We start from the raw sequence: 14,732 nt of genomic DNA on the forward strand, positions 1-14,732 counted from the left end.
TCGCAGAAAGACACCGTGTTCACAGGGGCCACATCTCTGTAGGCATAAGGTTCACCAAGGTCAACAGGACCGATAGAAATGATAATGCAATGCGGGCAGAGAGAATGGCAACAAGAGCAGCATATGTTTCGTAAAGTGCCAAAGCATGTATGAAGACTGGGCCGATTAGCTGCTGATAGGCACACACATTGTGCTGGATACGCGGTGACGAACTTCATGCCGCTTCAACAACCGTCAATCTAACCCACACACGTAATCTTAAGGCTAATCACTGATGAGCCACCTGTATGAACATATTAGCGACAAGCATTCTGCCATGTCTTGTGACCCGTCACCACGTCGGCCAGGGGCAAGTTTTCATCATGGTCACACTGAAAAGCCATTAGGCCTAAAAGCAGTGCTTCATCAGGCATCAGCGACTGAAGTTGCAGTATGGCTCCAAATCGATGAACATCTATTCACAGCAGCCGCACAACACTCGGAAAGCCGACAAGCAACATCGCAAACGCGAGCGAGTGCACAGGAAGGCAGCAAAGTTCATCATGGCCGCCATTTTTGTGACACACCGTATGGCGGCCTCTCGTTCCTTACGCCATCTGTAGGCACACATCAGTCTCCTTTTTATGGCTTCGAGCAACACGCCACAAAACTAGCTTTGGATTTAAACAGCGAGCGCCAAAGTGTCATGCGACTAGTGCACTAACCACCCTGCTGCATACATTTGTTGTTTCACACAATTTAGCCATGACATTTCAAATGTCTGAATCTGACAGGTGGAAAATCACGCCGAACCTGACAATGAAATAGAGCAGACAGCACCTGCTCATTACTGTTGGTGCCAGTTATGTGCAGACTGATGATCGAGTCACGTGATGCACAGTCCTTTCATCTGTCATGCAGACTGGCCTTACAATAAACCACCTGCCATAAAGCTTAGATGGCCCTTCTATATTTTAGAGAAATACTGGAAAGCAAAACTTTGTATAGAATAAATAAAAGACTGCTGCTATACATATTTCTACTGTTAAACTGAGATTCACTATTAAACAGAGCCTCACTGGTATTCTATACAATAGAACATCACTAATTCATTAATTTCAGAGGAAGAAAAGCCCTTGCTTCTATTCAACAGACATTCTATGGATACAAAAATATTTTCCAGACCTTCATATACTAGAACTGAGCCATAATCAGTGCTGGCATACTAATTTGGCGTTCACTTTATTGAGTAGACCATGATGTGTATCTTGATTTTCATGTATGTAAGTTGCTGATCACTTGCTACATTCTTGTTATGCAATGCTAGGAGACTTCTGAGCATGCACAGCACCATATTTTCTTGCCCAAAATTCGTAAGCATTAAATTTTGTAAAGAATTTTACCATGTTCGATTCAATATTCTGCTTTCTAATTTTCTTGATTTGAGCCAATATTCGATTTGAAATCTACTATTTGGTATTTGCACGCCCCTATATCTTACAGTAAACCCTGTAGTCCTCGAACCAGCAGTCTCTATCTCTGACACTGCAACTGACCCAGATAGTGTATCATGGCTGTGGATGGCGATATTATCACAGTGTTTCTTTTTGCACATTGTCCCATTTGGCTCAGATTCCCAATGCAGTTTTCCTCGCATGTTGGGTGTTTGGGCTGGAAGTGTACGCACTGTCCCTTTGCAATGTTATCGCATCTTTTCAACAATGATTCATGTGCAATCCGCCTTTTTCATGTTCCTGTGCTGCCCTCTGATGGACGCCACTGGAAACTGTGCCCAAGTTGAGTGTGCGTCGGTTGTGTGCTTCGTGAACAGATTAATTATCAATGGCTTCTCCTGGGCAGCATGTCGTTCAATCATCCATTACTGGGTGAACAGACCCAAGTGCACTGTTGTGCTAACAGTGCGGCCTATAAAATCACGCTGAGTTCCGTCTGCCGACGCAGCTGACTTGGAGTTTGTTGTCGCTGATGCCTGCGCTTGCACCTCGCATTTTGTATTCCTTTTACACATTCAATAAACATTTAGCATATTCAAGAGGCTTTCTAGCGCAGCCTTTCACGTCGGATTTGCCAAAGCGGTGCATACGTTTACATCGACATCTACAACCACAAATCGCTGTTAGCTTCGGATATTGTGGAAACGGTGCGTCACTGATATGAAATAATGTCAAAATGTAGCAAAACCACGGCCGCTGGCAAAACGTATACATATCTGCGCATATGAGCTGCGTTGTTCCACCCTGAGACGAGTCAATGTTAGCGGCCGAGCCACTTAAACAATGGCAACTGCGATCCAGACACATATGTTACGGGCTATTGTTACTGATTCTCGCTTTTATTTCATTTCATCATACTTACAGTTTGCGCATGCCATACGTGTTATTAGACAAAACTGTGCTCGGCATAAGCCCGCACTTATACGCCATGTAGTTCTCTCGCGAAAACGCGGATGCCATCACTGACACAATCGGTAACTGAGTAAGTATATGCTCCTGTACCAAATACACTGTCTCTTCTTTCCCATTTGACGCAGAGGTAACTAGTGCTTCTCTGGAATTAAGAAATGTGTCAGCATAACAATACATACAGACCCACCCTATACGTAGTGAATGCGAGTGGCAGCCTTTGGGAACATTGACATAAGTACAGGATGTTGGCCAAGTGCTGCGTCGCCGTTTGCCGCTTATTGTGCACGCACCATGTGAAGTGAAGAGTAGTTGATGTAAAATCGCTATAGGGTCACGACTGAACTATAAGAGCAGTTTCCTTCGTCCTAGCTGCTTATTTTTTAAGTTCAGGTCCACCGGTAGCGGGTGCATGACCTCAACTGGGCCAGGCCTAACCCAACCTTCGCTAAACAGGATCAACAATGGGTCAAACTTCATGTGCAGAGCTTGAGAGGACTGAAGCTTGTGCATTTACACTTTGCACACATATAGACGCATTTTGAGCACAAATAACTATATGTACAAGAAAATTCGCTGCAGCTATCTCGTTGTCGGTTTGACGGCCAATCTCGCGGGGTTCGATCGAGCGATCATGGTCGGCACGCTGATTTTATCGGTGCTGTCGACAAGAAAACCCACCACGCTACAACTTGCGCCAGTTGGTAGCGTGATTGTTGGCCTACTCTGATCAAATGGTCTCAGCGACACACTGTGCCAACTAATTGGCCAATTATTGGCGTCAGCTTCTTGTCGGTCTCGTATCAGCCCAATGTTATCGCGCCTTGAACCAGTACATGAAGTCAGGCATGCGCTGCCACCACCAGCAAGAGAGGGCCGACGCTGCAAGAAGACTGCGTCGGCAACGTAATGTTTTTGAAGTGTCACTCAAGTGTAACACGGGTTTTATCAACAAGTTGATAGTTCTCAATGCAAGGCAGCAACCACGTGGTTCATGGTGCAGTCCGGACGAGGCCCTGGCCGCTTTCTGTTTCAAAGTGAAGTTGCAGTCTTACGTTATGCACGCTTTCGGCCCCAGACCGACATGTATACAGAGCAACAGGCCAGGGCAGTTCCAACGCTGTACATGGCACAAATGTTCGCTGCAGTGCGAGTCCATGCTCCTTTTTTTTTTCGAGATACTTTTGCTCAATATCAGGCCATGTGCGCGTCCCTTCCAAAACGTTTTGCGACTAACCCGCTAGGGCAGGGCACATCCACCATTGCGCCGTGAGAAAGTCGGATTACACCTGCGTATTTCAACCTCGCCGAACACCATGTCTTTCCATGCTACAGCCCATTATGAGTAACTACTCCATGACAGAGTATGTGAAACAAAAACGCCACCTGTGGTCTTCATCTGGCGCATCTCCTGGCGGCGATCCAGCAGCTGCTGACGCCACTGCTTCCACTGGGTTTCGTATCGCGCAAATGCCTCCTTGTCAGGGTGGTCTCGGTTTTGGGTCAGCCAGTTCTCAAAACTCTTCTCCCACTCCTTGAACTGCCGCTCAAATTCTGCATCCTCTGCATCCACAGAAGGGGCACCGGCGACAGGCACTGCTGCTGGTGCTACTGCTGGTGCTACTGCTTGCGCGACTGCTGGTGCCACTGCTGGTGCCGCTGGTGCAGCTGGTGCAGCCTGATTTGCCTACAAAGCATAAAGGAAGAACGTCACAAGGTGCACATCAATACCCGACAACCTGTGAACATTCCGATTTACCCATATCCCGCACACATGACAAGGGGAGCGGGGGGGGAAACATGAAGATGGTAGAGCATGTTTTTTTTTTCTTTTTCTATCTGCTTTGCATCACACTTTTTGTTGGATGCATACACATTTTATTAAAGATGATTTACCTTTTATTTACACTGTTTACACTGTTTTTAGATCATAGTGGCCTTTTCAGGGACACTGCTGTGGGCAATTCGGTATGTTTCAGGACATTATTTGAATAAAATTGTTCAAAGCAACTACTCCTCTAGCACATAAAGTCTTTCGCTGCCACAATAGAAAGGCAGGGATAGTATCAATTTCTCTTTTGTATGCATTGCCATTTTTTACAATCTTGTGCTGCCCCATCTTACTTTTTCACAAACAGCATTTATTTTTCATAAAACATGATGCAACATTCATAAAATCGTACACAGAGCCCCAATAAGCAAAGTTTACGAAAAATTCAGGAGTTGGCAATCATGAAAATTTTCCTATTGTAAACAAGACAACAACGAAGAAGAAGCAAGCATGCGTGTGCAACAGCAGAGAAGCAGAGATAAAAAAATAAGAAACTGGAAGTACAAAAAAAAGTGCAAAGCACCCATGAAGTGGCTCGAGCCTGGAACAGAGCAGCTGTATCCCTACAGTGAAGAGACCAATGCACGAAGGTCACAGCTGTGAAAGAAGCAGCCTGTCAAATTGAGTCTGCTCCCAGTGTATATGCCTGGTGCTCCCGGGGCTCGAGAGCTAATGGTTGTCTTCAGGGTTTCCAGCAGGGTACGTAATACAGCGTCTTGGCTTCCGTTCATCGTTTCTTGAATCACAACCAACCCATCATACCATGTCATTCTGCTACCCATCTCCAGTGGAAGCATCATATCTGCAACAAAACTTCAGCTGGATATTATGCTTAACCTTTATGTTTTATAAGTTGCTGCCGTGTATACTTGGACAGGAGTGTGTATATTCCTTTTAAAATATTTTTTAAAAGATAAAAGGGCCCCTGAAACGGTTCGGACTAATTTTGTAGGCGCGTAGCGTACAGCTTAAGTAGAACATTCGCACCACAATTTAAGTGAAGCGTTACGTATTAATGGAGCTACAAGCGATTAGAAGTTACCCTCCTCCCTAGCCATGCTTTTCTTCCTCAATTCGCTCGCCGAGCGAGCGACGCTAACCATCTTCACTGGTTCTGCTTCACGATGCGACGTCACATCGTCCACTTCTGGTTGTTTTGGAGCACGCCCCCTCCCGCACGAGACCTCTCCGCTAGCCGCTTGGCCGTCGACCAAGAGCTATCGAAGCAGCGTGTGTTGCGAGCATTCTGCCGTAGCGCCGAACGTGTCCGGTTCTCCGGTAACCACGGGCAAGCTGGTCATTTCAGCAAATGGCTGGAGGCATAAACTCAAGCGGATGAAGGAACTTTAGCATAGACGTACGTGAGCAGCCTGATCGGTGTGCACGGTCCAGACACTTGTTGGCGCAGCGCTTAACCAGTCAAACAAAGCGCTAATATTGCTCTAACCAAGTGTAAAACATCTTAAACATTTACAAAAACAATGTGTTAATGATTACACTCCTGTAAAACATTTACGCCAGCAGCAAAGAAGAATATATTTCGCTACTGCCACTGTATGTGGTTGAGCTCTGTGCCACCAGGCGGCTGCACTGTGCAGACCGTTCACGTTTGCGCTTCTGCTCATCCCGTGAACGACACGGTCAAACAGCCAGGCCCTGTTCCCTTGCGTTTGTGTTTACCCTAATACCGGACTCGCGAAACACTATTGCGTTAGTAATCTTCCTGTGTAAAGTGACGGCCATAAACGCGCAAATCCTGGCGCCGATTGGATAGCGGCAGTCCGATGCGCTGCAGCCAGTCCGCTCATCTGCTGCCTATCAGAGGGACACAATGCCGCAGCTTGACATATTGCCAGTCGCTATGTTTGCAGTCCACAAGGCAACAAAGTCGAATCATAGTGCTCGCGAAAAGACTGAGACCGACTCTGACCGCGGAGCTCTCGTCAAAATGGAGTACGTTGTAACACAAGTAGACGACGCTTGCTGTGTGCCAGAAGTGCTTAAGTGTACTGAAAAATTGTTCTTGTGCCTTCCCTTTATGTTACTTTCTTTTTATAAAAACAAATTAACACACATTCCAACTATTACGAAGATCATTTGTTTACCATAAAGTTGGAAAAATTATTGATCACGCGCCCTGGTCAGCCAATCGGATAGCTCGCCCCACTGACGTCATATGGGTGATTTCCGTCATATGGGTAGGGGTGGCTTAAAATTCCGCCGAGCAGCGTGCTGCGATCGGCAGCGATGTGCATTTTTATAACCTTGTAATAAATTACACGCTTTACACGGAGCACTTAGATGTGTCAATTAATGATCAGAGGGACCTACTCTAACGACTCAGTATGTTTGTAGAAAATCGTCAAAATCGTTTCAGGGTCCCTTTAAGCTTACCAGTGTTCTGTTCTTGCTCAAAATTCACAGAAATACCACATTTTATGGTCTAGACTGTTTAATGTAACACATGGCACAGTTGCCTGGCTTTTAACAGAAAAATTTTAAGTTGCCTTCGTTTATGCAGATGCAAACTGCTGCCAAAGTGGCGCTAACAAACATTTGTCACCGTCTGTAGGCCGCTGCAGAAGCAGCCATTGCCAGAAGAGCGCATGCAAGAAGAGCGGGCAACATACGGCAACACTGCCTGAACAGCTGCCTAGCGAGAATGTGCCTAATATGCTCGCTGCCTTTCCCTAGGGCCCATTCACACCAAGCATTATCTTGACCATATAAAGAATTGGCTTCAAGCTAAGGAGCATTCCTGAATATGGGCATGAGAAAGAAAACTGCGCCAGTGTAACACTGTCTGGGGACAGGGGAAGTCAGAGTATGCATACTGGTTTGGCCTAAATTGATGCATCTCATTTTGTGAGTACAGTACCAGACACGCAGAAGAGAGGAACATACCCATTCTTTCGATGAGGAGGGCAGCCCTCCTGCATAATGAATGGGACAGGAATATAAGAGCAGCACTACGGTAGGAATGGCTCTCTTTCTCTGTCCTTGGAAAGCACGAAAGCGCATTTGCCCCCTCCCACTGCAAAAAGGCTTCTTCCCCTACCATGCGCGATAAAATGCGACCCAAACCTCTTTATTTTTGTCATTTATGGAGTGCCCTTCCATTGATTCTCTCTTTGTCCTGGCCATAAACAATGTCTCAAGTGTACACTACTGTTTTACCATGTCTGCCTGAATTTATCGAAGTGCAATTTACTTGCACTATGAGTCAGGTACACATTACAGAGCAACTAAGCATAGCCAGAGCCAGAGTTTCCATTTCGCACTAGCCCCACAAGTGAACATCCCGTAGCTTTGAAGCTGAAAAGGCTGAAACAGACAGCTCACATCCTATACTTCAAAACAGTATGAGTGCCACAAAAGACCCACAGTAGCACTCGAAAATCTTCTTTTAACTACACTGGCATTCCCGTTAATATTTTCCAAAAAAGCCTATTTTGCCAACTGCAGTACAGAACTAAGACACGTGAATGTTGTCGACTTTACAATCATGTCGTGAAAGTCAGCGCGGTGCCCAGACTACCTTTTTTTTTTTTTTTTCACTGCACATATCTTACTGCTTGCTAAAACTTGCTTAAAAAGTCGCAATCAAACTTCACCATCTTATGCCCCTCTGCATGGCACACTACATGGATGGAAATGAAAGACACCACAATTATGAACACATTCCAAGCCGAAAACATGGCACAGTGTGCACGCTACTGCGTGCTATAAAGAGGGAGCACTGCAAGTGCTATGTATAAAACCATTCAAAATTCAACGGCAATTTAGTGATAGGAAAAGTTAAAGCAGAAATGACCGCTGTGACTCACATACTATTTGGCACTTCAGGGGACAGAAATGTGTATGCTGGCCTAACATACTTGTAAAAAATGTCATGTGAAAGGAGTGCTCTCAATATGGCAGCCCATACCGCCATATTTAGAAAGAAGCCTGCACCATGGACAGTTATTGTTCATTAGTTGAGTTCTGGGGTGTTAAAGGACCACCCGGGGCAATTTTATAACAATATCCTATTTTATAACCATATTAGGATATTGTCATTTTCAAATGGCATTCACAATCCTGTCACTGGTAGGGTGGTCCAATTTGCTTAGAAACTCATCAATAACTTTAAATAATGAATACATGAGGTACCAAATCCAAAACGGGTAGCTGCTTCGTGTGATGTCACGATGAGGTCAGATCCTACACTACCGTAATGTAAGCACACAGTACACATGGTACTAACGCCAAAACAGCGAAGCTGGTGATGTCTTCTACTGGACACAGGAAGCTTTTCCAGCTCTTTCGAACTAGACCGCAGCGATTATGAGTGCCGAAGGATTACTGTCTGCTTTTGACCCACTGCCACCGCATGAGGCAGCTAACGTGCTCAAGCTCAACGCATTGTGCTGCGGCAAGAGGAAGAGACCGCCGGTTACCACGTCTGTCAAAATGATGATTGTCAGTCTTTGCCTTGTAGAAAAAGGAGCCAGCTTCATCATTTCTGGGCAAAGTGGCAGTGTAGTATCCGACGTCATGAACACAGGGTGGCCAGTAAATGGTCATACTTTCGTGGGCATGAGTTGGGAACAGGCAAGCAATCTTTAAAATTCATGTTAAGCAAAACTAAATGACCTGCAGTGATATCATTTGGCACAGGTAATCAGAGTGCAAAGGAGAACATATATTCAAAATTTTATTAAGGTCAGCGGACATTCACAGATCACCAGAGTTGCCCTTTAAGAGCGAAAATTCTGCAAATGTGTCACAAGATTTTCAGTTAGCACGGAAGCACCTGATCTGCATATTGGCTCTGTAGGCATTGCAAGGGCACAAAAAGTTCTGAACGACACAGTCAGGCCTGAATGACACACTTAGCTGCGTCAAAGCTCGCATTTACCACTAGACTTAATGTCAGACATTTACAGCTCTAACGCAATAGCGTTAGTGTCACCATTGATGACATGACCGGGGGAATGGAACATCAGAAAGATCACTACAGCATACAGTACACAATATTCTGCACTACAAGGAAGTGCACATGCTGTGAGTACCAAAACCAACTTGCAGCAAACAATTATGGGAGTAATGACAGGTTTAACATTCTAAAGCTACCCATAGGGTAATGAGATTATCCATAGTGGGAGGCTTCCGGTAATTTCGACTACTTTCTTTGAGCATTTTTGTGTTCTGCCTCTATAGGAATGTGGCTGCTGAAGACAGAAAAATTTTCACTAATTTTATTACTTTATTATGCTGCTGTCAGCTCTGTAATTGTTAAAAGCTCTGTTACGCTTCAATTCCAATTCAAAAGTGCAGCATTTTAAAGCAACTAGCTGAAAATGCATCCCAAGTGCAGTGTGGCTTCGGAAGTGAAACAGGTGGCTGCTTACGTTATGAAAATTGGAAGCAGCGATCAAGTGCTATCCCAAACCCTAAGTGTGATAACCCTAAGTGTGTCCCTGAGTGTGACAGTCAGACCAGTGCAGCTGTTGAAGGTCAGACAATGACTACGTTAACGAAAGCTGGCCATGGGATGCCAAAGTGGCCTATGACCGAAGCAAAAATTAAAGGTGGGCAGTGACAATGCTTTGAAATTCACACACCAGGCCCACCGGCTGGCACAGAATTTTCTACAGTATCTGTTCGGTGCAAGCTATTTATGAGTAAAGAAAGATTGTACTATATATATTCAGAGGCTCAGCTTGGCACCTTTTTTTTTGGAGTTATTCCTGCATGAAAACTGCAAAGCATGCAAACACACAGGTACTTGTGATACAGTCAATGTCAATTGCGCTGCAGTTTGGTCATGAACTTCAAAAGAAGCTTGACTTTCAATTTCTTCTTCAGTAATATACTTTCTTTCTTTAACACAAATATAGTTTTGAAGGAACACTATGCCAGTCTAAACCGATTCAATCATTTTTTGGTGTCCCCTTAATTTGTTAGTCTGAAACTTAACACTCCACACACAAGCACATGGATACAGGCAAGAAAACAAACATTGAAGACATTTTGCTCGTTTGTTTCTTTGCCTCAGTCTATGTGTTTCTGGTCGGTGAGTTAAGTTTCACAGGTGTGAACCAACTAGCCTGCCAGAAACATCTGATGTCTCACCAAAACCCTCCACACTGAATATCAGTGCAAGGCATTCAAGAAGGAAGGTGCCAAGCACCTGTCTTGCAGACCCTGCTTCTTGCGTGCCTTGTTTCTCTAGTAGACTGACGTGGGTTACTTTGCTAGGCTAGTTCGTAAATTTCGACTGGTTTGGCCAACACAATATTACACAGGGCAATTACAATGAAAGAAAATGTGCATTCAAGTTTCCATTCAGTCGTCCCTGTGTAATGCTCTGCTGGCTGAGTCTAGTTGTTTCTCTGCTCCTAGATCCAATATCCTGTCAAACAAACTTGCAAAATTTTCATGTTTCTAGCACACTACTTACTTACTCCAATGCCTTCAATGCCCGAAGGTGTTAAAGATTGTGGCAAAATAAAGATACGGCATTTATAACCCCCCAAAGCCCAATATACTTTTTATATACCAAGTTCGAGACCTCAAAATGCTGACTCAAGTATAAGAAACTTATAGCATAGCCCAGAGTAACGTTACTGAGGTGCTAGAGCAAATTATCAGTTGTGGATAGATAAGAAAACCAATTACTAAATAAATAAATATTATACTCATTATATTTTAACTCAAACAACCTTTTATTAAGAGTTTTTTGTTGTCCTCTGTGGCAATGTACCCTCGATGGCCAGAAATAAAGGCAAACAAGTTGTTCCGATTTTCCTTGATGTGGAAAGGCGTTTGGGCTTCGCGAAGATCAGGCGTTATGTAAACAAGAAATTCAGTTCAGGCAGAAAAAAAGTTTCCTGTCGACACTGACCTTGGGCGCCGCGGCTGCTTGCTGGGAGCCAACTGCTGCTGCCTCGTAGGCAGACGTCCAGCCGGCCCACTGCTGGGACCAGGCCAGCCAGGCCTGCTGCTGTGCCTGCTGCCATGCGTGAGCCTGGGTCTTGAGCTGCTGCATGCGCTCTGCATCCTGCGACACACATTTAACACATGAGCACTGTCAGCAATGCAAACAAAGCCTGGCACATCTTCCATGTGTCAAGCGTGCCTGCATCCCTGCCCCACACCCTCAGTTGATTTACAAATGCAGATGAACCACTATCAACCAGACCAATATATCCCAGCAGCCACAAAATGACCTCTGTATTGCTCAAAAGCTTAACCAAAACGCAGAAGTGCCAGAACTTGATGCAACTGTCTACCTCACCTGCTAAGAAGCAACAGCACCTGCTAAGAGGCTCAAGTTCCTCACAACTGTCTGTTTTGACAAGGGCTAGCACTATATTTTTTATACTTAAATGGCAGCAGACAGTCACTGCTTGACAATGTACCTGAATGCAAGCCACAGTTAGACCCTAGAAGCACTGTGCGCAGCTCATAAGTGGCAGTTTGGTCAGCTTTGGTATAAACCTTGGGCCCGCAACGAAAGCACAATGCCTTGCTACTTCCACCTGCCCTGCACTCTATCCTTTTTAGCCACCCAGTGTTAGCAGTGGTTAATGTGCTTTGCAGCAGACATCTGTGTGACAAACATGAGAAGCTGCTTTAAAGTACATGCCAGTGCATGTAGGCACTGGGTGAGTAGCATGGATGCAACATGCTTTGAAAAATGTATGTCTTTTTCAACAGATGTTTCCGCCATGAATGCATTCAGCGCTTTCCAGAAATTAAGGTTCCGCTGTTCGACACTGGCTGAGGTGCCTTCTTTTTTCGGTCTGTCGTAAAGATTCAACAGTCACACAAACCATACTCAAGATGAACATTTTCTATGGCACAGATAAGGAAGAAAAGTAAACAGCCCTCATGCCACTTACTCCTTGCCTCCATCTGTCTATCTATGTCTAGAAGAAATGTGGCGATGGCCTTCAAGGTGCCACCATGTAAAGTTATAAGACCATAATGCCACTCCATCACACCATTACATTTGAATGAGTAGTGGCATAGTAAACAGGCACAGCTTTACGTAATGCATAGACATGTGCAAGCATTATCTGTACCTTCACAACAGGGCTGTGCCTCAACACAAACAGTGGTGCGATGCCATTACCATCCACCAGCTAGAGCAGGTGAATCAAAAGGCCCTTTTTCTTCCACAGTGTGACTATTGACAGCGTGACACGTTTCATTGGGAGACATTGCGAACACTAAGTCAAATTAAAAAGCTTCCACTGTAACAACATATATATGTATATGTATAATTTCTTTCATATTGCATAGTTGTTACTGCATAAGTGTTTTCAAGCTACGGCTCCAAGAGACAAACGCACACTGTGGCACACACTGGAAATATTGTGCATACTTGTCATCCATGTCTGAAGGCACCCTTAACATATCTGCTACGGTTGCCATGCCATATGCCAGAATGAAACATACCAGCTAGCTAAGCAAGCCTAGACCACGCACACTGTAGATGTAAGCACTGCCACCAATAAGCAATGACACTTTTATGGGTTAAAGGGTTGTAGTATACAACTCCTGAAGCCACTCAAGATTTGCTGTGAAAAAGCAGTGTTCTCTCAAGATATCAAATTAAGGTGATTCAATGAAACCGCAGCACTGAATCTGAGCTCATTTTATGTTAGATTGTTCCGAATACTTGTAAATGGGCAAGCATCCAATACTGTAACGGCCACAAATTTTGCAAGGTTTTTATTATTATTACCAAGAAGTGCATGTGTGAAATTTAAATACACTGAAGCCTACAATTTAGGCCACTAGACCACAGTATGCAATTAAGAACTGGATGACAAAGCTAACTGAAGGTTGTGTTTCTCTGAAGTATTAAGACTAAAGAAGGCTAGTGGCATTCGTTCTAGTTTGAGCAATGAGCCTATCTTTAGTCAGCAAAATTTTCAAAAAGTGCCATTACAAAACCTCGTTTTGAAGAACCCGCAGGAGTGCAAATCAACAGGATAGAAAAGTCCTGTTGGAGGTATTGATTTGCAAACGGCAGCTCTATGCAACAAAGCCCGATTTTGAGAAACTAAGTGAATTCCTGGAAACAGCACATGTATTGACGCTGCGAACCCAATTTCGCATAGGGCACATTTCCTTCTCGTCAATAAGAAGGAAATGTCGGGCATGCTGTAGAAGCCATCGTTCTTGCGTGAACGCGCGGTTGCTCGGGGAGGGAAAGCTATGAGCGTCTTGTATTCGTTAATTAGAGTGCTTCGGCAGGAGGAATCGGGGAATGCAAGAGAACCGAACAAGTTCAACCGACTTCATTTTCTTTGTGCATTAACACGGAACAGTCACAAGTGGCTGCTGGGGCCGCGCTGAACTGTGGGAACCCGCGTGGCGGCCATTCGAAGTACAGAGAAAAACAGTTACGCTCGGGAAGCGCCGTAAACAGTCGCAAATGGCCTCCACTGAGGTCTCGAGCGAGACGTAGCATTCTGGGGAAAGCGGGGAGGTGGCGATTTTAACTAATCCGGGTTCCCGCGAGCTGGCTTTGAGCCGCGGCGCAACTCGGGGGCGCCGTGCCCGTTGCGAGGCCTGCCGCTGCAACGTCCAAAAGAAGCGCGCGCACTTAATGAGAGGAACACGGCGTGGCGGCCGCAATCGGCCAGCGAGCGTTGGGTGCGCAGGTGGGCGCCGGAGCAGCACCAACCTCGGGCGTCGCTGCCGCGGCCTCCTGCGTTGCTGCCGCGGCGGCTGTGGTAGCGGCGGCCGGCGCCGCTGCGCCGGCATCGGCTGCGGGCGTCGCGGTGGGCACCGCGGCGGCGACGCTGGTCGTCGTAGCAGCGGTCCACTGGGGCCAGGCGTACGAGACGGCCGGCTGGGACGCCGGGGCTGCCGCGGGCCACCCCACCGTGCCGAGCACTCCCAGTCCCGCCGGCACAAAAGACTGTCCGGCCGCGGTCGGCATTACCGCCGCGGCGGCGGCAGCGGCGGCCGCGGGCTGCGCGGCAGCACCCCACTGTTGCCACATATCTCGGTTTGCTTGCCCCGGTCCTTTTACACTTCACCGCTTCGTCCCTTGCTTGTCGATGCTGGCTGGCCGAGATCGCCTCTGTCTTCCCTACTTTAAAATATCGCCGCGTGCGAGTTTATTGTCCGCAATCATCCTCACGGGCACAGCGTGTCATGGAACGCACACACACACACACATCAGCTCAAAGGAAGGAAGGAGCACATGGTTTCGAGTAGCCGTCGCTAGGGGCAGGCAGCCGGCGCGCGAAAGCTTAGCCTGGGAATCGCCGAGATTCGGAAAAGCACTGCAGTGATGAGCACGTACAGCTAACACTCGAGAAGCCTTTCGAACTGCTCTTGTTTTTCTTTAATTTTGTGGAGTTAGCGCGCCTTGTGTCGTTTTTTTCTCAATCCCTGTGGCGACGGTTTCCAAAGCAACGACGTGTTATGTAAAGGTGCGTCCACAGGTCAAGCAATGCCATTTTTATCGCAATTCTGAAAGTAATCGATAT

General features: G+C 46.0%; 1 protein-coding gene across 2 annotated transcripts in view; it reads right to left on the bottom strand.

Annotated features, from left to right (window-relative positions):
• LOC142564391 (uncharacterized) overlaps nt 1-14,631 on the bottom strand; it is a 77,551-nt gene extending 62,920 nt beyond the window's left edge. The window contains exons 1-3 of one of the 2 annotated variants that reach the window (XM_075675380.1): nt 13,919-14,631; nt 11,123-11,278; nt 3,789-4,089 (exon numbers count right to left, since the gene is read on the bottom strand). In XM_075675380.1, coding sequence (XP_075531495.1) covers nt 3,789-4,089; nt 11,123-11,278; nt 13,919-14,239 — 778 coding nt within the window. In that variant the 5' untranslated portion in view covers nt 14,240-14,631. The remainder of the gene's footprint in view (nt 1-3,788; nt 4,090-11,122; nt 11,279-13,918) is intronic. The other variant, XM_075675378.1, reaches the window with a different exon arrangement.
• Nucleotides 14,632-14,732: the final 101 nt, after the last annotated feature.

The sequence above is a fragment of the Dermacentor variabilis genome, chromosome 11 (assembly GCF_050947875.1).
Source record: "Dermacentor variabilis isolate Ectoservices chromosome 11, ASM5094787v1, whole genome shotgun sequence".
In the NCBI taxonomy this organism is placed as follows: Eukaryota; Metazoa; Arthropoda; class Arachnida; order Ixodida; family Ixodidae; genus Dermacentor; species Dermacentor variabilis.